The sequence below is a fragment of the Myxocyprinus asiaticus genome, chromosome 46, assembly GCF_019703515.2.
Source record: "Myxocyprinus asiaticus isolate MX2 ecotype Aquarium Trade chromosome 46, UBuf_Myxa_2, whole genome shotgun sequence".
In the NCBI taxonomy this organism is placed as follows: Eukaryota; Metazoa; Chordata; class Actinopteri; order Cypriniformes; family Catostomidae; genus Myxocyprinus; species Myxocyprinus asiaticus.
In genome coordinates, this window is record NC_059389.1 from 19,588,130 (window position 1) to 19,613,306 (window position 25,177).

The 25,177-nt window shown below is 39.0% G+C and overlaps 1 protein-coding gene across 2 annotated transcripts in view; it reads right to left on the reverse strand.

Annotated features, from left to right (window-relative positions):
• LOC127436325 (OTU domain-containing protein 7A-like) overlaps positions 1-25,177 on the reverse strand; it is a 132,960-nt gene that overhangs the window by 68,738 nt on the left and 39,045 nt on the right. Inside the window, exons 2-3 of one of the 2 annotated variants that reach the window (XM_051690416.1) lie at positions 11,393-11,528; positions 4,721-4,851 (exon numbers count right to left, since the gene is read on the reverse strand). In XM_051690416.1, coding sequence (XP_051546376.1) covers positions 4,721-4,805 — 85 coding nt within the window. In that variant the 5' untranslated portion in view covers positions 4,806-4,851; positions 11,393-11,528. The remainder of the gene's footprint in view (positions 1-4,720; positions 4,852-11,392; positions 11,529-25,177) is intronic. The other variant, XM_051690417.1, reaches the window with a different exon arrangement.

The window sequence follows — 25,177 nt, forward strand, 5'->3', positions numbered from 1 at the left end:
GGCACATCCCACTTCACATTCAGGCTACAGCTGCTTGCCATTTCTTATATTAACATCATTTATGCTTCTGAAAATACCTGAGACCACTTGAAGATTATAGACAAATCAAAATAGTGTATTTGTTGGCTTTAAAAATATATATATATACTGTATATCTGTAAACCTGTCAGCTGTGTAAAGGGTAAGAATACAGAACTTTATCTCTAGACCAGAAACAGGTGAGTTTTATGGATGATAAATTATGACTGACAGCTGATGTCTGAAAATGAACATGAATTATCATTCTCTAGCTTGATTGCACACTTAGTGATGCTTGAGGTGAAGACATGTAAAATGATAAATGATGTAACTTATTAAAAAACAATATGTATATTTTTTGTATTGTGTTTTGTTGTCTGTATATTGTGTACAATGTGTTTATTATGTAATATGGATATTGTGTATTACATGTACATATTGTTCAGTGAATGTTGTGTATTCTGTATATCTTGTAACTAGATGACTGCAATGTTGACGGAACTGCACTAATGAAGTGATTTGATTTCCACAACAATTTTAATCAAGTTTAATCCATTCAAACTTTAAAATCAATCATTAAGCTGGTTTGTTAAGTCACATTTTGAAGCACTATTTAAAATGTCTTTCAACAAAAACATTTGGCTTGAATACCCATGCAATGCTATACCCTTGAAGGTCTACATCCTGTGAAAACAAGCTCCATGCTTGATTGCGATTTTCATAATCTGTTTAAATTCTTGAGAATGAATAATAATAAAAAAGTGGGAATTGTGATGGTTTGGGTGCATGCGCTAACAATGGGGTAATTAAATGTGTTATCGTGGTGATGGCATTCGTCAGTGCTGCTCCTGAAAGCTTATCGCAACAAAGTATTAGGAGAAAAAACAAATACAGATACAGTATAATACAAAAGCAAACGGCTAAATATATATCACTAAACACTAGGGGTGTGATGATACACTTAGCTCACGAGACGATACACGGTACTGGGTTCACGAGAACGAGATGAGACGATATTTTAACACTACCGGTCAAAAGTTTTGAAACACTTACTCATTCTTTATTATAATTTTTTTCACATTTTAAAATAATAGTAAAGTCATTAAAACTATGGAATAACATAAATGGAACTATGGGAATTATGTTGTGACTAAACAAAATCCAAAATAAATCAAAACAATGTTATATTTTAGCATCTTCAAAGTAGTCACCCTTTGCCTAGAATTTGCAGACATGTACTCTTGACATTTTCTCAACCAACTTCTTGAGGTATCACCCTGGGATGCTTTTTAAACAGTATTGAAGGAGTTCCCATCTATGTTGGGCACTTATTGGCTGCTTTTCTTTATTATTTGGTCCAAGTCATCAATTTCAAAAACTTTTTTTTTTATTTTATTACATTTTAGTTTTATAATGAAATAAATGAATATGGTGGCACAATTATATTTTTGTCTACAAAACTAATTTCAAACATTTAAGCATACGCCTTCAGATCAAAAGATTTTTAAGATCATGAGAAACATTTCAGTCAAGTGTTTCAAACTTTTGACCGGTAGTGTATATGACTGGAAAAATAGTCTTTTATTCGACTGAAAGTCACAAAATGCAAAACAATGCAGGTGCATTTTGAAATGTTTTAACTAATCAAATGAAATGAATGTCACTTCAGTTCTACTTTCTGAGTATGAATTATCATATGCAGTAAAAGACAGAACAATATGCAAGCACTGTAAAAGGTTTTGCCACAAACTCAACTGACTGGCTTCTCTCCTGTATGATTTCACATGAGTCTCTTCAGACCTGGTTGATTTTAGTTGAGAGCTGCAGTGGTTCTGTAGGTGTCTTTGCATAGTGCTTGTGTTAGCCGCGGTGTATGGCACTATTTTCTTACAGTGCTTACATATTGGCTGTGTTTTGTTTTGAAGGCTGCGTCCTCCGGAGGTCGCATTTGTTGGCCGCATATGTCATCGAGGCTGTCTCGTTTCATTTTTTTAAATTTATTTATTTTTATTGGGAATGCAAAAAAGGTTAACAATTGTATTGTATAGACAATTGTATTGTATCAATTGTAAGTGCATAGACATAAAAGGCTCTGACAATAGATAAAAATGCGACCTCCGGAGGACGCAGCCTTCCAAACGAGAAACAGCCTTTGTTCGTGTCTTGTCTGTCACTCTGTCGCCGTTTATTGTTTCCACCGGGTACCTAAAATGCTGCCACACAAACGATTTAAAAGTGGCGGGGCATCTTCTATGCTAATTTCACCCTCACACTCCGTCATGCTGATATCGTGAGACAGCTTTTCACCTCACGAGAAATATCACGTTTTAATATTGCGAGATCTCGTGGCACGAGATCTCGTCACACCCCTACTAAACACCAATGAATTATGATGATGCTTGCAGATTCTCGCACTGAACTGAACTGAACCAGAGCACCTTCCACTTACTGAACTCTTCTTCCAGGTCAAAGAGCTGTCACTCAGAAACTCACTAGCCAATGAGAACTCATGTAAGTCAGCCCCGCCCATACAAGAGTTTTGCAACAGAACTCCGAACGTAAATTCCAGGGAGCGTAACTGAAAACTTTGGAATCCTGACTGAAAACTCTAGCAGTGCTTTGATAAATCCTGATCAGCAAATGCAAGCAGAGAATATCGTTAACAAAGGATACTATATATTTGAAGACTGAGTTTAAATTTTGCCTTTGTTTTTATTCATTATTATTTAATATTTTTATTTGTTTCTTGAAAAGTTACATTCAAAACAATTGGCACAAAACTAATTCCATATAAAACATAATTGTTCATACTGTAGTTATTTAGTTTATGAAACCTAATGCATTAACTAATTTTAACAAATAGAACCTTGTTGTAAAGTGCTACATATAATATCATATAAGTAATGCTGTCAGTCGATTAGAATTTTGAATGACGATTAATCGCATATTTTTTTTTAGATAATTGTGATTAATCGCAGATTTTGAAAGTGCTGAAATACGACACTATATATACTTCTTTTCCTGTCTAAATGCATTTATTTTGTATATTAGGAAAGAAAACAATATGTAAAAATATAATGTTTTATTAACATTTTCCAGACTAAGCCTTCCACATTATAAAGATAGAAATGCACTAAAATAGCACCAATTCAATCACATTAGTCCCCACATAGGCTGGATTTTCATTGCAATGGGCATTAAATCTCCACAATATTAATCTGCCAGTAGACTGTGGCTATCTGCTTTGCTACAGCAATTGCGCAGATGCATTCACGATTCGCATCAAGGCGTTAGCACCAGTGTCAAGCGCCGCTTTGAACTCCACATTCTCTTTGAAGACTATCCCAAAAGCAAAATCTAGTAAAGCTCAGCAGAACATCTAACTCAATTAAGAATCAACCTGACAGTGGCCTGGGTAGCTCAGCGAGTTTTGACGCTGACTACCACTCCTGGAGTCGCAAGTTCGAATCCAGTGTGTGCTGAGTGACTCCAGCCAGGTCTCCTAAGCAACCAAATTGGCCCGGTTGCTAGGGAGGGTAGAGTCATGTTGGGTTACCCTCACGCGTGGTGAGTTGTGCGTGGATGCCGCAGAGAATAGCGTGGGCCTCCACACGTGCTACGTCTCCGCAGTAACGTGCTCAACATGCCACATGAGAAGACTGATGGTCTCAGACACGGAGGCAACTGAGATTCATCCTCCGCCACCCGGATTGAGGAGAGTCACTACGCCACCCCGAGGACTTAGAACGCATTGGGAATTGGGCATTCCAAATTGGGGAGAAAAAAAAAAAAAAAGGAATCAACCTGACTACATTAGGTTACGCAAAGGAAATTATTAAAGGGGTCATGTCATGAGAAATCGAATTAGAAATCAAATTAAAATTACTTACATTTTTCAGTGCGTTAGGTGTCATTAACAATGAACAATCATTTTCAACAGCATTTTTTAATCTTGATTTATTACAAGGTTAATTTACAAAAATACAATTTATTCACTCATGTTAGTTCGAAACGCATTAACTAATGTTAGCAAATTCAACTTTTATTAGAATGTTTTTTAGTAAATGTTGAAATTAACCAAGATTATTAAATGCCGTTGAAGTATTGCTCATTGCTAGTTCATATTACCTAATGCAGTTAACTAATATTAACGAATTCAACCTTCATTCTGTATTTTCCACACAAAACCTTGAATAACAAGGAAAAAAAATTTATGATAAAAAAATTATGATTGAAGTAGAAATACTTTAGCATCTTAAGCTAACAATAGCCCATGTTTTTAAAGTGCAGTGCTGTTAAAATTTAGAGTACATTACACAGCTTGTTTAACATACTATAACATTTTCTGCAGTCATTACAGCCATTTTTTGTATTCAAAGCAAGCTCAGCATTAGTATTGTAAATCAAACACACAGTTGGCACTATGAAAATTACTTTAAACAACCCAAGATGTCTTAAAAAAAATGCTGATGATCAAATTAAACACCATTCCAGCATCTAAAACTTAAATGATGTAAGAAACTTGCCAATTGATCTCAGACAAGAGAGAAGCATTACAAATGTGTCATTTTATGTAAAATATTCAATGACAAAGGCCGTATACAGCTGCCCAATACAGATATCGAAGAATATCAGACATTGCAGCAAAAGTAAATTCCGGTTCTAGAGCATCTTTCTAAAGAGTGCAGATCAGGCATCTTACCTTCCAGCAGGTCTCGTGCCAGACCCGGTTCGGCCCCCGTGGAACGAACAAAGTCTGACAGGACCGCGTCCATGTCCAGAGTCATCGAATCATGTGGCTGCGCTGCCTGCCCAGCAGCTTCACACTGTCATCTATATGAATATAAAAGAAAATGCATATAAATCAATACTAAGAATATATTATATTCATCTTCCTAATATAAAACACATTAAAGGGAGTTAAAGTTAAAGGGAGAAAGACAGGGAGAGAACACAAAATTAGGAAATTGCTGTTAAATCCCCTTGAACCCCATGGACCCAAAATAAGTTAACGCTTAAAACGTTAAAGTCCCCGGATACAGAAGTCAGGCATATGTGGTATCATTTAAGCTTAGAGAATACCACCACCATGGCATTTATGTTACGTAAAATAATAAAATAAAGCCTTAAAAAATTTGCGCCGCAAATGAGCACCACCTAGAGGTGATGATGTAAAAATATGCATATGAATATAAAAATGTTTCACATAGCACTTAAATAGACAAGTCATATATCAAATGAAAGCTCTCATCCACAGGAACGTGACTGTATTGTGACTGTTGTCACCCTTACACCACAGTTCAAATGATCTCTGTAAGACAACAAAGACAAACGTCTCATGTGTGCTCAAATCACTGCCTCTGCACACCCCAAAGTAGCCAAAACTCTATATCAGCTTTTACCTTAGAGTTTTTTCTTTAAATTGAGCAGTTTTTTAGTATCTGTGAGCTTGCTTGGTGAAATAATCCAGTGTTATATCTTAGATGTCAAGAGAAATTACAGTACAGCAAATAAAACATAAAAAAAAGAAAAAAAGAAAAAAAAAGAAAGAATTAAACCAAAAATGTGTCTAAATTCAAAGTACACTTCAAACAAAACGAAAATATAATCAAATTAACGAAGTGGTAAAAAAAATAATAATACCAAATCCAAACATTTTACCTTCTCCTTCTTCCACCGGCCCCTTTTGCAGTGACTTAAACATAAAAATAAAATAATAATAATAATAATTGTTTAAAAAATAAAATAAATAATGTACATCATAAGATTGTAAACATATACAATATTATTTATGAATAATTGGAATCATATACACTAATTGTCTGTAAAAATCTTTTATGCAATTAGTCCACTGTACAGTATGCGTGTATGGTGAGCTTTTAAATTTGGGAGTGAAAAATTGCAGGCAGCAGCCAAAAAATGCTGTTGAAGGGGTTATAAACTAATTTTGATGAAAAGATTAATCAGAGATGAATGTAGCCGGAGGAATGAATGATGTGCCCGAGAGGAATGCCTGGAGGCTGATCTCAGAACAGCTGACTGTGTAACACCTGAATATGATTAACTCACTGTAAGGATACGAATACTAACATACTCTCAAACTCCCAAAGATCACAGATAGCGGAGTTACGCCAAAGCTTTGCTGTAGGACACAGCTGTTAGGCATAATATGGCTTTATCAGAAAGAAAGTTGACATGCCATACACTGTGATATGCTATATTCCACTGGTCAAAAAGGGTCACAGGTCTGTCTTAAACGGTGTTGCAGATAAACAGATAATAGAGAAAAAACAATGCTAAATACAAATAATAAAAAACAACTAACCATGTAATCATGCATATAAAAATAAATAGGATTAACAAAGGAAAAAACGCTTCTCATATCTTTTGTTGTTGACATCAAAGGCCTCACCTCCAAACTCTATGGTATTTTTGTTAAAAATGTCTTTCACTTAGTAGAAGGTAGCAAAATTAGGCAGATGCCTACATGGATAGGTTGTGTAACCTGCCCTAATCCTTGAAAACCATAAACACATGTATGCAAGGTCATCGAAAACATAACCCAGACTAGACTGAAAACATGTTCATTGCAATGAGGATAATGGTTTAGTGCCAGTGACAATTTGTTTTGTATAGTGAATAATTGGCTTAATTAATGTAATGAATAATAAGAAAATATGTCAATGTTTTACATTTTTGTTTGTTTTAGTACGATAAGCAATTTTGCTACTGTGTTGACACTTAAACTAAAATCTGCATCCTGAATCCAAACCTATATTTCTATATTTCATTCAAAACTATTTTAAATCATTTAGCTAATTATAAATATTATGCATTCAGCTAATATGACTTCATATTAATTGAGAGATTACATGGAATATTTCTACGTTATCCACTCGTTTCCTGAACAAGAAAGTGTTCCTGTTTTCATTTTCCAGTCTCCAGTGATAATGTAATATTTCATGTATTAAATTGGTCAAAACTGTAATAAAAAAAAAGGGGAAAAAAAGCATGTTGCTCCATACTGTAGTGCTGATACTTTGGAGACTTGCGTCGACCATTTATTGACAATGCCTCACCCTTCAAAGTTTAAGGTATGGGTGGATTACGTGAAGCTATGAACTGACATGAGTTACGTTGATATCATTGTTATAACAGCCGACAACTGCACAAGTTGAGCCTGAACTCAGTTTTACTCCAACTAACACATAAAATGGTTGTTGGTTTACATCTGGAACGCTTATATTGGTAGTTTTCTCTTTTTACAGTAACCATGTTTTACCATGTAACCATCGGGCCAAATGAGGGCATACCAGTGGGTGTCAGGACCAGCTGCATTCCCACTGTCACTTCCAGGGCTTCATCATGCCTCCTCTGGGCTTCCTCGGGGCCAATGTTGTGTATCCATCGCACAACGGTACAGGTAGAAAAGAAAAAGCTTGAAAAGAAATTGTGGGCACATTACTTGAGTTTGCCTCTTGCTTGTGAAGTGGGCAGGGTGTGTGACGTTGGTGTACTAAGGTGTGTTTTAAGGCAATGCTGCGGGGCTATTGGCCTGATGGTGGGAGTGCAGATCAATTTTGGTCTCGCAGATCGAGGTCCGAGGCTATTGGCCCCTGCTGAGCAATTGATAGCCAAGGCTCTCACTGGCCTGATGGCTCACATTGCCCCCCTAGATTTTCCTTGTGCACCCCCAGTTTCGGTTGGATGATGAAAAGATCAAGGGGGCCCCCAATCTGTTCCCAACAACCACTTCCCGACCGTAAAGATAAAAATTTCCCCCAAAGATCGCATCCTAGTACCGGCCTTGCTGCTTTTTGTGGAGACTGGACCTAGAAACAGTCCAGCGGTAATTAGAATCATCATGGTGGCATCAATGGTTAGTCAGGAAAGCTGTGGATACTTAGATTTAAAATGAACTAGTAAAGTAAAAAATTTGAATAAAAATGGTGAAAAAAAGATATACTGTACACTTTCTTACATTTTCTTAAAATTTTGATGATAAACAAACAATAAACAAACTCCATAGGCACATTATGTGTCAACTCCCCAAATAAATATATTTGTGCTTTACTCAGACATTAAGTTGGGGTGGGTCAATAACCTGTTGCTTCTTTAGTAAAGCCAGTGGCATGAGTGTGCATGCGTGTTTGTTTATGGGTGTGTACACGCTGTCACATGGCCATTAGAGTGAGTCAGAGCGATGGACAGTGGACAGGCTGGTGTGATGTTCTCTCTGCCTTATTGCAACATTGTAACCCCATTCCCATTCCAGCTGAAGATGCTGCTTTCCAGCACTCTAATGACAGTATTTCCACTGCATGTGGCATTCTGAGCTATGCTGGCTGTAACATTCTGCTCAAAGCCTTTTTTGTCATTGCCTTATGAAACGTGCCATTGTTTGATGCTGATGAGCTCAGCGCACTCCAAACCAAGTTATGCTGGGCGGAGGGGGCAACACCTACGGGTTGGCTGCAATAATAGAGCACTGTTTATTCGCATGTGTGCGGCGTGTGGTATGTGAGTTGGTCAGGCAGCAGGCCAGTAGCTTCTGCAACTCGCATGGAGTGTGACACAAAAATGAGAGGAATGTCAAGCTGCCCACAGTGGAGAAAATAATCTTAAAATGAGAATTTTGTGGCTTTAAGACCATGTGTGTTAGCTTTGAGGTCATCTATATGCTAGTGTACTACTAAACATTGACAAAAATCACTTTCTTTTTTCATTTTCTCTTTAAGCAAAACAGACCCAAAATATTGATGAATTTGTCCAATCAAATGCTCTTTAGAATGAGAATGACCCTCCCACAATACCAGTCTTTGACTTTCAATTGACCATAGCTAAACAAACATACCACAATGTTAACTTTGCTAATGCTAATCCAAACTGAACAGTGAAACAATACACAGTAATCCACTGCACTTCAAGTAAAATTACAAAACTTGTAGCAATTACATCTGAAACAGCCATAAGTGAAGCCTGATTATCCCTGCAGGATTTAACACTAGAATAGATCATTTACTCTCTGAAAAACAAAGAACATCAACAGTAGAAACTGTATGGCTTCCACCAGTGGGTGGTTTTAATTTTTGTAACCAAAAAACCTTTTTTGATTAGATGACAGAATGACATAATCTCTAAAAGAGACCGTTGACCTTCAGTTGGCCAGTGTGGTTAACTGATAATGCATGAGATTACAAATATCTAACAATTTGAATGTTTTATTGACAACCTAATACGGAATTACAGTGTGTTTAACTTATGTAATGTGACAAATTGTATTTCTCATATTCTTTTTCTTATTAATCAGGATTTGATTGGATCGCTTTATGATATTATTGGTGGTCTCAGCTGGGACAAGAGAAACTATTTAGGAGAGGTGTGCTATTACTTTTTTGAATATCCGTCTGTACATTTTTATGTGGGTTTTGGCACCAAGTCATTATATCAAGATGAGATAATGTTTTTCTTTTCATATCCCTTGCATTATTTATCAGAAAACTCTGCACTTTAGTGGCAGTTTAGCTGACCCAGTTACACGTGTGGTATGAGCAGGGCTGCGTTGGGCCTTACCGTAAGCAAAAGTTTCAGCAAAGCACTCTGACCATTAACACAAAATCCCCAGCCATTCCATATTTAAACCATTAGAATGTACTTGGGTATAAGAGTTTATGAAGCACCTCACCCAAATATAAATTGCAGATCCACTGTCCACTAACTGGCCGATTCGGTAAAATATATAATAACCTTCATCCACTAAAACTCAAACATAAATATGTCAAAAGTCAAACCCTTAGGATTTTGTGATCTCAGCCAATTTTTCAAACTAGCATGTACTTTTAAAGATGGCAAGTCATTGGATACAATGCAATTTATAGGAGTTTACCCAATGATAGACAAGTGACTCAACTACTACAGACTACAGCTGTGGTAGTCATCAACAACGCGTTTCCGTCCACAGAACTGCTGCTCACTGGATGTTTTTTGTTTTTGGCACCATTCGGAGTAAATTCTAGAGGCTGTTGTGCGTGAAAATACCAGGAGATCAGCAGTTACAGAAATACTTAAACCAGCCTATCTGGCACCAACAATCATGACACGGTCCAGATCAATGAGATCACATTTTTTACCCATTCTGATGGTTGATGTGAACATTAACTGAAGCTCCTGACCCATATCTGCATGATTTTATGCACTGCATTGCTGCCACATGATTGGCTGATTAGATAATCGCATGGATGATTGTTGGTCCCAGATGGGCTGGTTTGTGTATTTCTGTAACTGCTGATCTCCTGGGATTTTCACGCACAACAGTCTCTAGAATTTACTCTGAATGGTGCCAAAAACAAAAAACATCCAGTGAGTGGCAGTTCTGTGGATGTAAATGCCTTGTTGATGAGAGAGGTCAACAGAGAATGGCCAGACTAGTTCGAACTGACAAAGTCTACAGTAACTTAGATAACCACTCTGTACAATTGTGGTGAGAAGAATAGCATCTCAGAATGCTATTCTGAGATGCGGGTTGCCGCTGTTTTGGCGGCACGAGAGGGACCTACACAATGTTAGGCAGGTGATTTTAATATTTTGGCATATCACAACAGCATATTTTTGACTAATGTCGTCACAGAGTCTGGGCTGGACTAGAATGCGTTGCATTCTGTCAGGTTAACTCTTTGGTAGTCTCACATGCCAGACTCTTGACTATTGGCATGACGTCTGGTGCATAATGTTGTGTATTTTGGATGAGAACTGCCCAGGGGTGCATTTCCCAAAAGCATCGTTAGCCAACTATGGTCACAAGTTCCATCGTTACCAACATAGTTCAACAATTTGGTGTTTGCCGAAACCGTAGTTCCAACGAACATTCGCAAACAGCATCGCAAAGTTGTGTGGTAGGAACTACAACTCCCCACATGTGGTTAGAAGCACAGTTCCCTGTTAGTTTGCTGTGTGGACATCATTTGACTTCGCCGAGACTTCTATATTGTGCATTCCATATACTGTATTTCTTTAATTCTGTCAAGACTTTGACCACGTTTACATGCACTTAAGAAAACTGTTTATTCCGGGGGTTTTCAAAAAGCAGTGTTCTGAAACGTCACATAAACCATGAATGCAGCCATTTAAGGGATTAAAGGCTGATAATAAAAAAGTACTTTAACACACATGGCTTCTGTCGGAGAACACAGCCTATAAATTCTGTCGGAGAACACTCTTATAGGTTTTTGAAGAGTCGCATGTGCATATGTCCTCAAGTATGTCGGGGGAACCCCAAAGTCTAATGTAAAGGGAAACACCACTATTTCAGTGCAAACAGCTCAATAAATGACAGTAAAGGACAATTCAACTGACACAGTCAGGAAGACATTCTTACTTTCTGTGTTCTCAATGGGAGTTGAGCAACCACCTCACCACCATGGTTATGTCTGAGGTCACACACTCACTAAAACTCAATCCTCTGCTCTAGTCCATGACTGACAGATGAGGAAGACTCAGGGTCAAATCCAGGCCTGCAGAGAGAGAGAGAGAGAGAGAGAGAGAGAGAGAGAGAGAGAGAGAGAGAGAGAGGGGAATGATTAGTGACCAAATCACTAATAAACGCTTATGCCCTAAAACTCAGAGTAATGTTGTATAACTATAGTGTGTCTATCTACATTATGCAACCATGACCCGATATCCCACTAACCCTCTTAAAAACTCTCTTACACTCTTACATCGCTGTTGTTTGTTTAAATATTTCCATATAAACACAGCGCATGAAGAACAGACAATCAGTAATCAGTGTAATTGACCATTTGCTAAGTCCTACCTTTAAAAACGTTGCTGACCAATGCAACCTTAGCAACTGTTACCATCTGCCATATTATCAGACAAGCTTTTATTATTTTTAAAGTAAATCTATATAGTATTCCTTTGTATTTGGATAGTTTTAAACATGATTTTACAACATTTTTCCAAAAATATGGTAAAATGTTGCCAGGGCACTTATAATGCTGAAACAAGTTACCTAAAAACAGTGCAGGGTAGTAATGGATTACATGTAATCTGGATTACATAATCAGATTATAAAACAGGCACATGTAATTGGATTACATTACATTTTATTGTGATCATAATCAGATCAATGTTAATTTTTTTTTGGATTACATGATTACATTCCATTATTTGTGTCAGAGTTTTTTGCTTTAATGTTATATTTTGGCCACTAGAGGCCCTCATTGTGTTTCATTTCAGTTTCCTGCCATTTTATCATGTGTTATTGTTTTCACCTGTGCCTCGTTCTGGGCTGTGTATTTAAGTTGATCACTTCCTTTTGTTTCTTTGCTTGGTTATTGATGTTCCTAGCCAGTTGCTGCCATAAGTCTGCTCTAGTTCTAAGTACTAAACTTTGAATGCCTTTTGGATTGTTTTTTCCCTGTGTTTATTTTTGCTGATTTTTGGTGTCTTTTTCCTGAGTTCTTTGGAGATTATTTTTTCCCTCCTTTTGGATCCTTTTTTGGACGAAAGATTTTTCTGTTTTGTGGTTGTTAGTTAGAAATTACTTTTTGTACCCTTTTTGCTATTTTTGTTAATAAACTCTTCTGAGTCCATTTTAAGAATGCGTCTGACTATTGGGTTCATCTCCCTTCTGTGGCTCAGTGGTGGAAATTAAGACTCTTGTGCCAGAGACTCAAGTTCGAATCCTGGCTCTGACAGAATAACCAAGCCACATTATGAACCCATCAGACGCCTAATGCTCAAAAACTCCTGGCCACAATTGCTCAGCAGGAGTCCACAATCCAACACCATGAGTCAGCACTAGTTCAGCAGGAGACTGTGATGGCTAAACACTCACAAGTACTGTCAGATCTCATGATTTCTGTCCGTCAGATCCTGGACCGGCTGCCCTCTTCTTCAGCTACTGCTTCTACTGCTGCCTCGGTATCCCTTCCGGATTCTCGAGTGCCTTCTCCTCTGATTGAACCTCGCCTACCTCCACCACAACATTTCTCAGGTGATACCAGTGCATGTGATGGGTTCCTGACTCAATGCTCTCTCACATTTGAATTACAACCATCTTCCTTCCCCTCAGATCGGGCCAAGATCGCATATGTTATCACCCTCCTTTCTGGCAAGGCTCTTTCTTGGGCAACAGCGGTCTGGAAGGCACAGGCACCCTTCTGTTCAAGTTATTCTATGTTTGAAAAGGAGTTCAAGTGAGTCTTTGACCACCCCCTCAGTGGCCGGCAAGCCTCTAAGAGACTTCTCACCCTCCGACAAGGTAATGGCGGCGCGGCTGAATATGCCATACAGTTTCGGACAGTTGCAGCAGGGAGCGGCTGGAACGACGAGGCCCTCATGGTGTGCTTCCTGAATGGTCTGTCTGAGGCAATCAAGGATGATATGGCTACCAGAGAACCTGCTCGTGATCTCGAGACCCTCATGGATCAAGCAATCCGGCTGGATAATCGCCTGAGGGAGAGAAGCCTCAACCGGCCATCTGTTTCCACATTGTCTGCCAGTCCAGCACTTGCTCCAATGCTACCAGTGCCCCACGAGTCCTCGGAACCCATGCAATTGGGAAGGACTAGGCTTACCCCGTCAGAATGAGACCGTCGCATGAGAGAGCGCTGTTGTCTATATTGTGGAGTGTATGGTCATTTTCGCTCTGCCTGCCCCGAGCTTTCGGGAAATGCCCAGTCCCGTACAGGCAAGGAAGGACTGTAATGGGAGTTACACGCACAGCTTCACCTTCCAACTCTGCATTGTTCCTTCCCATCACACTCACTTGGGGAGATCAAAAACACCAACTCCAGGCATTGATTGATTCTGGTGCTGCCGGGAATTTCATGGATATTTCCCTTGCCAAAAGTCTCCAGATTCCTATTAATTCCCTTCCTGCCCCCCTAACTGCAACAGCCTTGGATGGAAGACTGTTAGCTCCAGGGAAAATAACCCAACTCACTTCTCTCCTTTGTCTCGTCACTTACCAGCACCAGGAGAGAATGTGCTTTAACCTTATACAGACTCCAGAGTTCCCTATTATCCTTGGTCACCCCTGGCTCCTCCAGCATAACCCACACTTTGACTGGTCCACTGGCACTGTTCTCAGTTGGGGTCCCACCTGTCAGACTACATGCTTGACCCAGAACTCCCCTGATCTTGTTCCCGAGTCCCAAGAAGCCCTAGATCTGTCTCAAGTCCCTGCTCAGTACCACCACCTCAAAGCAGTGTTCAGCAAAAGGAAGGCCACCTCCATACCTCCTCATTGCCCCTATGATTGTGCCATTGAGCTGCTCCCAGGAACCTGTCCCCCCAGAGGTCGTATATTCTCTCTGTCTCTCCCCGAACAAACTGCTATGGACAAATACATTAACGAATCCCTTGTGGCAGGTATCATCCAACCATCCACTTCCCCTGCTGGAGCTGGTTTCTTTTTCGTTGGGAAGAAGGATGGCGGGCTCCGGCCATGTATTGATTACAGGGGCCTTAATAAGATCACTATTCGAAACTGCTTTCCCTTGCCGCTAATTACCACTGCTTTCGAAATTCTGCAAGGAGCCTCCATCTTCACTAAGCTTGACTTGCGCAATGCCTACCATCTCGTGTGCATCAGACAAGGAGATGAATGGAAGACCGCCTTCAACACGCTCACTGGGCACTATGAATATTTAGTTATGCCCTTCAGTCTCACTAATGCTCCTGCAGTATTTCAAGCTCTCATCAATGATGTTCTCAGAGACATGCTCAACCAATTTGTGTTTGTCTACTTAGACGATATCCTCATCTTCTCGAGTTCCCTCCAAGAGCATGTAAAACACGTCAATAAGGTTCTCAGACGTCTTCTTGATAACCATCTTTATGTTAAACCTGAGAAATGTGAGTTCCATGTGACCAAAGTCCAGTTCCTGGGATTCATTATCAAGCCTGGCCAGATACAAATGGACCCTCAAAAGGTTCAAGCAGTTGTGGATTGGCCCTCCCCCTCGTCGGTAAAGGAAGTACAGCGTTTCCTTGGCTACGCCAATTTTTATTCGCAAGTTCATCCGGAATTTCAGTACTGTGGCGGCTCCTTTATCTGCCCTCACCAAGGGGAACACAAACAGCTTTAATTGCGGACATGAAGCAGAGTTGGCCTTCAGCAAACTCAAAAGCCATTTTACCTCTGCACCTATTCTCATTCTCCCTAACCCAGATAAACCCTTCATCGTGGAGGTCGATGCTTCGGACGTAGGGGTTGTAGCTGTGCTGTCCCAAAGGGGGGAGGACAACAAGTTGCATCCATGTGCATTCCTTTCCCACCACCTTACACCGACTGAGATGAACTATCATGTAGGGGATCAAGAGTTTCTGGCAGTTAAGCTAGCGCTTGAAGAGTGGAGGCATTGGCTTGAGGGGGCCAAACACCCATTCCAAGTATTCACGGACCACAAAAATCTGGAATACATTCAGCAGGCAAAGTGACTCAACCCCCGCCAGGCACGTTGGTCCTTATTCTTCAACCGATTCAAGTTCATCTTATCCTACCGTCTCGGCTCTAAGAACCTAAAACCTGATGCTTTGTCCCGAGTATATGTAAACACTCCTCAGGAAGATTCTATTGCATCGAATATCCCCAGTTCCAAGATAATAGCTCCTATCAGGTGGGATCTGGAAAATACTGTAAAACAAGCCCAAGCCCGAGAACCTGACCCAGGAGGGGGGCCAACCCACTGCCTGTTTGTCCCTAAAGCTGTCCGCTCCCAGATCTTCCAGTGGGGACACTCCTCTGCTCTCGCTTGTCATCCTGGTACCTCTCGCACTCCTGAGTTCCTCCAAAGAAGATTTTGGTGGCCAACTATCAAGGAGGATGTGAAAACATTTGTAAACGCATGTCCCACGTGCAACCAAAGTAAGGTCCCTCACCGTTCTCCTCAGGGGCTATTGCATCCTCTCTCCATACCTCATAGACCTTGGTCTCATCTTTCCATGGATTTTATCACTGGACTTCCGCTATAACAAGGCAACACCACTATCATGGTCATAGTTGATAGATTCTCCAAGGCCGCCTGATTTATTCCTCTGCCCAAACTAGCCACCGTTAAAGAAACTGCTGAATTGGTTATAAACCACGTCTTCTGAGTCTTTGGCATCCCACAAGATATCATCTCTGATCGAGGACCCCAATTTTCCTCCTGATTCTGGTGGGCATTTTGTCAATCTCTGGGGGCTACAGTGAGTCTATCTTCTGGGTTCCACCCGGAGTCCAATGGGCAAACGGAGAGGCTTAACCAAGACCTTGAGACTACACTGAGGTGTATGGCAGCTAACAACCCATCCTCTTGGTCTTCCTTCATCATGTGGGCAGAATACACTCACAATACCCTTCGCTCCTCTGCTACAGGAATGTCCCCTTTCGAGAGCCAGTTGGGATACACCCCTCCACTATTCCCTGAGCAAGAAGTAGAGGTTGCAGTTCCCTCTGCTCAACAGTTCATTAAACGTTGCCGCCAGACATGGAAAAAAGCCCGACTCAAGCTCTTGAAGGTCTCTCAGCAGTATCAGCACCAGGCCAATCACAGACGCAGACCTGCCCCCACTCTGCGCCCCAGCCAAAGAGTCTGGCTCTCCACTAAGAACATTCCCTTGCGGGTGGAATCCCGTAAACTTTCCCAGAGGTTCATTGGCCCCTTCAAGATTGCCAGGAAAGTAAACCCAGTTACTTATCGCTTATACTTGCCTAAGTCTTTGAAGATAAATCCCACTTTTCATATCTTCTTGCGACAGGTAAACCTCCCCCTCCTCGTATCATTGGTGGCCAGCCAGCTTACACAATCCGCAGAATACTGGATGCCCATCGAGTATGTGGGTCCCGGCAGTATCTTGTGGATTGGGAAGGCTATGGCCCTGAGGAGCGCTCCTGGGTTCCTGCCAAGGACATCTTGGACCCCAAACTAATTCAAGAATTTCATGCTCGCAAGTCCAGTCATCCGGGAGGGAGGTCAGGAGCCGTTCCTAGAGGGAGGGGTCCTGTCAGAGTTTTTTGCTTTAATGTTATATTTTGGCCACTAGAGGCCCTCATTGTGTTTCATTTCAGTTTCCCGCCATTTTATCATGTGTTATTGTTTTCACCTGTGCCTCGTTCTGGGCTGTGTATTTAAGTTGATCACTTCCTTTTTGTTTCTTTGCTTGGTTATTGATGTTCCTAGCCAGTTGCTGCCGTAAGTCTGCTCTAGTTCTAAGTACTAAACTTTGAATGCCTTTTGGATTGTTTTTTCCCTGTGTTTATTTTTGCTGATTTTTGGTGTCTTTTTCCTGAGTTCTTTGGAGATTATTTTTTCCCTCCTTTTGGATCCTTTTTTGGACGAAAGATTTTTCTGTTTTGTGGTTGTTAGTTAGAAATTACTTTTTGTACCCTTTTTGCTATTTTTATTAATAAACTCTTCTGAGTCCATTTTAAGAACATGTCTGACTATTGGGTTCATCTCCCTTCTGTGGCTCAGTGGTGGAAATTAAGACTCTTGTGCCAGAAACCCAAGTTTGAATCCTGACTCTGACAATTTGATTACATAACATACATTACATACAAGTCTATTGGTGCGTTCACATCATGTCGGAATTACTGTAATTACAAGATTCCGACTTGTAAAAAGCGTTCACGTCTTCGTAGAGCTCGTAATTACAAGTTGTAAACTTGGAATTCTAAGAAAGGTCCAATTTGACATGTGAAAAGAACCAATATGGCAGCAGCCTCAACAGTTAAAGGTAGTGAACAAATTTATGTATAATATGCTATTTTATTAGGCCATTGATGCCCGGATCATTTCTTTTTGTTCTTACACATTTTGCAAAAACAGATAGAGGTGAATTAATGAAATGATAAATATTTTACTGTTATCAACAACAAAGCCATTTTGGCATTATAAGTGTTGCCATAGAAAGGCATAACTTATGATGTCTGAGGACGCGAACGGCTCCGAGTAGAACCTCTGAGTTGCCATCTTGTAATTACAGTAATTTCGACATGATGTGAACGCACAATCCCTATTTCTAATTTCCTATATAACAGTTCTTTTAAACTTAAAATACTAGCATGTTCTTATTGTGTTCTATATGATCATAATCAGATTACTGTTACTTTTTTATTGATTACATGATTACATTCCATTACTTGATTAAATTACAACCATTACATACAAGTCTAATCCCTATTTCCCTAAAAATACAAGTATGTTCTTATTGTCTTCTATTTTGGGTAACATAGAATTATTTTTTATGACCCTTAAGCACTTTACAAATAGCAAGTTTCTGTTTGATTTTATGTTTACTAATGTTTAATCAAAGGAGAGTAAATTGGTGCTTAAAACATTTACATTTAAATTTAGATTTTCATCAGAATATGCAATAAGCAGTGCTGGGTATAATCAAGTTACAAAGTAATTAGTTACTGTAATATAATTACTTTTTAGTCAAAAAAGTAGTTTAATGCATTACATTTTAAATTCTTGTAATCAGATTACAGTTACAGACTGTCAATTAATTTTATTACTTTTAAGTACATTATAGGGTTATGCTTACTATTAATATATTATTTATGTAGAATAGATAAATTATGGCCCCGTAACGAGTCATTGTAAAGGAGGTGCTGTATGTAACAATGAACACAAAAGAAATATAGACATTATTTTTAATTTGTTAAGTGGAAGTGTTTTTGAAAGTGACTTAAAAGTAAAGTAATTAGTAATGTGATTACTTTTCCAATTAAGTAATTATTAAAGTAATCTGATTACAATTTTAGGTAAATAATTAGTCATTTGTAGTAGTAATTTTAAGTAATTTATCCAACACTGGCAATGAGTAATTCAAAAATAATCCAAAATTAATCAGATTAGATTTAATTTCTTATTACAATTCAAATCATGTAATTTGTAATTAGTACCAGATTACATTTCACAAGTAATCTACCCAGCACTGCCTAGAGAAATATGCAGTATTTTTTTCGCATTTCCAAATCGCGAGAAGTTAATTTTATGGATTAAGTCAGCCCTCATTTCTAAATAAACACGTATAACAACATTAGGCATACCTACATTTGCTTAAAGGTTACCAAATTTATGTTAATTGATTTATGTATTGATTCAGGTCCCAGTAGTTCACAGTACCATAGTGAATGTGTTGTAGAAACATTAGGAACAGATCTGTTCTCTGTTCACACGAATGCTGTCAGTTGTAATCACTATCAAATGAGTTTTTTTTTAAACTGTGATAAGCATTTGGATTGATTCTGATAAGCAGACTGTGCAGTTTTTAATCATGTTATTGCATAATTTGATAATTTCTTTAAAGAAAAATGGCAGATAACAATGCTTTGCAATGTGACACTTCATTCCAGCCCACATACAGTAAGAATAATATCTGTTTATTTTATGAGCACATTTCGTGCAAAATCGTGCTGTTCGCGGCAATCTCCCATTCATTCCTGTGGGATGATCTGTAAATCTTGTTTAAGTGAGCAACAGTAACCAAGTGGGACGGAGCGTAGCAAAGGGTCAGTTCGCCCAAAACAGCAGTAGTTATAGCTAATGAAAAGAAAAAAATGTTTATGTTAACATTTGAGAGAACTATTGGCCTTCTACGGTCACTAACTTCCCTAAACATTGACTGGAAGCCCTTGAATAAGCCTGTATTTAGGCTTAAGAGGTGAGATAGACAGGAATGCAGTTAGACACATAGACACAGATGTATAAACATATGCGATCAGGACCTGACAATTAATGCTGTCAACAAACACTCTGACAGACTGCAAAATATCTGATTTCATACGCTTTCAAACATCTTCCACTCTAATGCAGATTTGATCAATGGAGCATTTCAGATGATAGATCAGAGTTAGAGATGGAGAAATGAGATATGAGCGAGAAAGGGGAGTAAAGACAGAAACTTCAGCACAGTAGTCACTGATGTAATGTATTACAGTACATGTGATTTAAACATGTACGAGTTCTCATTTCTCATGAAAGAGGAACAGCTGTGTCCTTTAGGAAAGATGACTTGGCCTGTCAACCATTCAATGATAGATATGAGTCACAATGAATTTGCTAAGGCATCTTTGTGATGGTGGAGTAAGTGTAGTGTACTATACTAGCTATAGGCTACTTCTGGGGACAAAATTGCTAAAGGAAAAACATATCCGCAGGTTGCAACAATAAAAAAATATGAAAACCCTTAGTAAAGGGCCAAGACAAAACATTTTTTATCCATTTCGTTTTTTGTTTTTTTTATGCATTTAAGCAACATTATGTCAAAATGGTACAATCTTACAAAACAAACATTAGTTCAGAAGTAATCCAAAAGTAGCCTAAAGCAATCAGACTAGATTACCTTAAAAATGTAATCCAAGAGATTAAATTACTACCTACAATTTTAGTCATGTAATTTGTAATCTGTACCAGATTACAATTCAGAAGTATTTTACCCAGCACTGACCGCCAGTGATGAGGTTTTAGGTAGTGTGAATCTAACCCTGCACTATATTTGATGCATCAGCAGCCCCAACTATCTCATATGGCAGCGATTTTCATAACAACAGAGCTGCTGTAACCTCAAGAACCAAAAAAACCTGACATACCCCCCTCGCAAAACATAATTCACAGCAGAATCATACAGCGCTCGTCTTCATGAATGTCATGCATTTCATCCAGCCCTTAGTATACCAGCTTACAACTCTGACAAGTCAATTCTACATTATCTGACTCTCATTTCAAAGCATTATACCTGGGAAAAGTGAGAGGCAAAGAGATGGACATCTAAATTAGCTCAAAGATCAAAGGTCATGATTTCCGGGAAGAGACATTGGTAGAAGTGGAGGGGAAATCAAGGGAAAATCCTACCCCTGTCAAATACTAACCTCCATGGAGAGCATGAAATGTTAGTATGCTACTATGCTAGTTTTACAGGCTAATCAATTTGTTATATAATTTTAAAGGAAATTAAAGAAATAGTTCACCCAAAAATGAAAAATTCTGTCATTATTTTAAGTACTCACCCTTCTATTGTTCCATACCTGTATGACAGAATTTTCAGTTTTGGGTGAAGTATCCCTTTAAGAAATTGAAAAACAAGGTATAGGACCTAGGGTATGGGACCTATGAACCACTATTTTTTAAAGCAAACTTTACAAAAGTCAATTTTTTTTTTTTTTTATCCAAATTTGAAAATGTAAAGTAAGGAAAAAGAGAAAAACATTTGGATTTTGAGTAGTGGAACCGTATATGTATACCATGTACTGTATCAGAGATTATTTAGCAGTCAGTGAATGTAGAAAGGAAATCCCGCCTTAAAGGTAAAAGAGCCAATCACCTTTTAGATACAGACATCGCCTGTCAATCAACTTGACAAGTTGCATTAGCTATACAAGCCAAGAAATTTGCATTTTTTAGCGTAATCTGAGGTAAAGGAGCACAATTTATTATTCCAGTGTTGTCAGATTTTATTGCTGATTTGAAATATGTTCTTTGATCGTAATCTTGACCAAACATTTTTGAGAGTAGATAGGAGCTGCACTGTCATGACTGTAAAAAGCCTCCCGAGAGCATTCTAAAGATGGCTGATAGTGGACTGACTTGCTAGAAAGACTTTGACTGTATATAACATATCATTTCCACTCACCAGTACATTGATACATGGACGATAATTGCAGACATTATGCTGTTTACGCACCACACTAATTTCAAGAGTCTGCAGCCTTCTTTTACAGTATTTATGAGCTCACATTACCAACCTAGAAAACATTCACAGAGAATGTGTGAGAGAAAGAGAGAGATCCACACTCTCGCCCACACCTACAATCTCACTTTCCACCTGGCTACAAACACTCACCTCTGTCACACTTCTCACAGTCAACAGAGAAGCCGTTGTAACCATCAACACAGCCACACACTTATTCATCAAATTTCCCTGTTCACCTGCTGATGACCAATGTTTCCACAGCTAAATTAAACAAAGTAACCTTTATAATTGTGCTCAGAGACTTCAAGGTTTATTTTAAGAGTGTGTGTGTGTGTGTGTGTGTGTGTGTGTGTGTGTGTGTGTGGGTGGGTGGGTGGGTGGTTTACGAGGACATTTGTTAGGTTACAAATTGGTAATTACAAGGGTATTATGCTATAAATGTGGTTTATGAGGACATTTCTAGTGTCCCCATAATTATACTAAACAAACATACTAAACAATGTTTTTTTTTTTGTTTGAAAATGTAAAAATGCAGAAAGTTTTTTGAGAGGGTTAGGTTTAGGGGTAGGGTTAATGTTAGGGAATAGAATCCATAGTTCGTACAGTATAAAAATCATTATGTCTATGGAGAGTCCTCATAATGATAGCCGCACCAACGCATGTGCGTGTGTGTGTGTGCAAGCTATTTTGAAATAAGTAAAACACTAAAAAGAGATCAAATACGAATCACTAACAATGTTAGTGCCACCTTTCTAGTTCTACATTTAAATAATAGTGGAATGGTAATGTTCAGTTATTTGAGTTTTTAAAAGTTTAAAAACATTTCTTTGAAAAGGCTTTGTGAAAATAGTTTTTTTTTGCATTTTCTGAAAAATGTGAGTGGCGCTTGCTCGTTTAAAAACTTACCACTACAATGCTAGAGTGTTAAGGGTGTTTACCAGGGCTTTGCTACGTGATTGCTATGGTGTTTTGGTTGGTTGCCAGTGTGTTGCAATGGTGTTTCTAGGGTGTTCTGGGTGGTTGCATTGGTACAGTATGTGCTTTCTAGTGTGTTTTTGTTGGTTTCCAGTGTGTTGTGATGCAGTTTTTAGGTGGTTGCTAGGGCATTGTATGTGGTTGCCAGGGTGTTCTGGGTGGTTGCTAGAGCATTGCTATGTGGTTGCCAAGGTGTTCTGGGTGGTTGCCAGGGTGTTGCTCTCTGGTTGCTAGGGTGTTTTGGTTGGTTGCCAGGGTGTTGCGATGCAGCTGCTAGGGTGTTCTGGGTGATTGCCACATGCCAGGGTCGTGCTATGTGGTTGCTAGGGTGTTTTGGGTGGTTGCCAGGATATGTGGTTGCTAGGGTGTTTTGTTTGGTTGCCAGGGTGTTAAAATGTGGTTCCTAGAATATTCTGGGTGGTTTCTAGGTGGTTGATGGTTGCCCAAGTTGCTATGTTGTTGCTAGGGTGTTTTAATTATTTGACAGTGTATTGTGATGCAGTTTCTATGGTATTATTTGTGGTTGCCAAGGTGTTTCTATGTTGTTTCTAGGGTGTTTTGGGTGGTTGCCAGGGCATTGCTATGTGGTTCCTAGAATGTTTTTATTGGATGCTAGGGCATTGCTACGTGGTTACTAGGGTGTTCTGGGTGGTTTCTAGGTGGTTGATCCTTGCCCAAGTCTCTATGTAGTCGCTAGGGTGTTTTATTTGGTTGCCAGCATGTTGTGATGCAGTTTCTAGGATGTTATGGGTGGTTGCCAGGGCATTGCTTTGTGGTTGCTAGGGTGTTCTGGGTGGTTGTCAGGGCATTGCTCTGTGGTTCCTAGGGTGTTCTGGGTGGTCGCCAGGGCGTTGGCATTTGGTTCCTAGGGTGTTTTTGGTGGTTGCTAGGAAATTGCTAAGTGGTTACTAAGATGTTCTAGATGGTCTCTAGGTGGTTGATACCTGCTCAAGTCACAAAAGGCCACCACAAGTCTCTATTATACTTTAGTTTATAGATATGGCTTGGATCCTCCTTCAATGTAAGTCAATGGGATTTTTCAACATCCGCCACAATTCTTATCCCTTAAAAAAGTAATAGCAAATCTCTCCTCGACAATTCACAAGAATCTAGATATCACTCATGTCCATAGCACCTAAGTATGCCTTAGCAAGCACCACTAAAGAGACAGACTCCACTAAAGCATCCAAGTTATGGACCTTTTCCCTGTGTTTGCAGTGACACAATATTAATTTGCCTTCTGCAGAGATATGCACATGCAACCGACACTGCTGTATAAAATGCGATGAACACACACATACACAATTGAATCCATAATTTATCTATGAATCTTAGATAAAGACAAGTTATAGAGGATTGCTGACACTCTTTGACATAATGAGTAACATCGATTATGCCTTCCAATAGGGACACAACCAGATCAAGCATCTCCGCAAACATCTGTGTATGTGGATGTGTGTGTGTGTGTGTGTGTGTGTTTTAAATTATTTAAGCTTTCCAAACAACACCTTCCACAGGTGTCCTTAAGGCACAGTACATATGCAATACAAACACACACAGGCGCTATTTACACTAAGTCTCTTTATGTGTTTTTAATAGATCGGATTGCTATCCCATTGCCTCATAAAGTCCTGTATGCTGTTGTAGTTACATTTGGGATGAGTTAAGTTCATGTATGTAGCCTGAACAAACAGATACACTTACACTTGGCTGAATCATGTCTTTTACACATCTCTAACCACCCTCAATGCGTCTTAGAGGGTGTTTACGTTTGGTCTTTTCATGATCGGATAGCTATCTGATAAGTAAAAATGCATGAAGTGACAAAGTGTAAATACCCCCACAAACACACACACCTGGATGCGATCCTACACTTTCAGCCTACAACATGCAGCAGTTTTGTGCGATTACCTCATAGACCTGTAAAGCTGAGGCACAGCTGCAGGTCTAGCAGCCCCAAGGAATTCTAGGATACATGCCCAACGATGAAAATAAGACACAGGACAAGTCGTGCAGTGCTCATTCACTCCATGTGTGCTTAACAAGGCCAGACTCACATGGTTTACTGTGCTGCCATCGATATGAGCCCCTCTGTGACTTACATACTAACTGCAAACAAGGAGGTAGGGTTGCAATGGTATGAGATTTTCACGGTATGATAACCATCTCAGAAAATATCACGGTTTCACAGTATCACGGTATACGGTATTACACAATTATTATTATCAGTTACAATGACCCTTAGTGAAAACTTTTTGTTTTTGTTTTTTTTGGTTGAACAAGTGCTTTATTATAATTGAAACTTGAAACCATATTTTTTTTTTTTTTAATGGAAGTATGTGTAAAAAAAAGTCTCCCTTTTGAAAATAAATAAAATAAATAGAATAAATAAAAAAGCTAACAGAATTATAATAATAAACCGAATTATAAACATGATAAAAAAATAGCATGTAACTATAACATGTTATATAACTAAAGCATGTTAATTTACATGTTA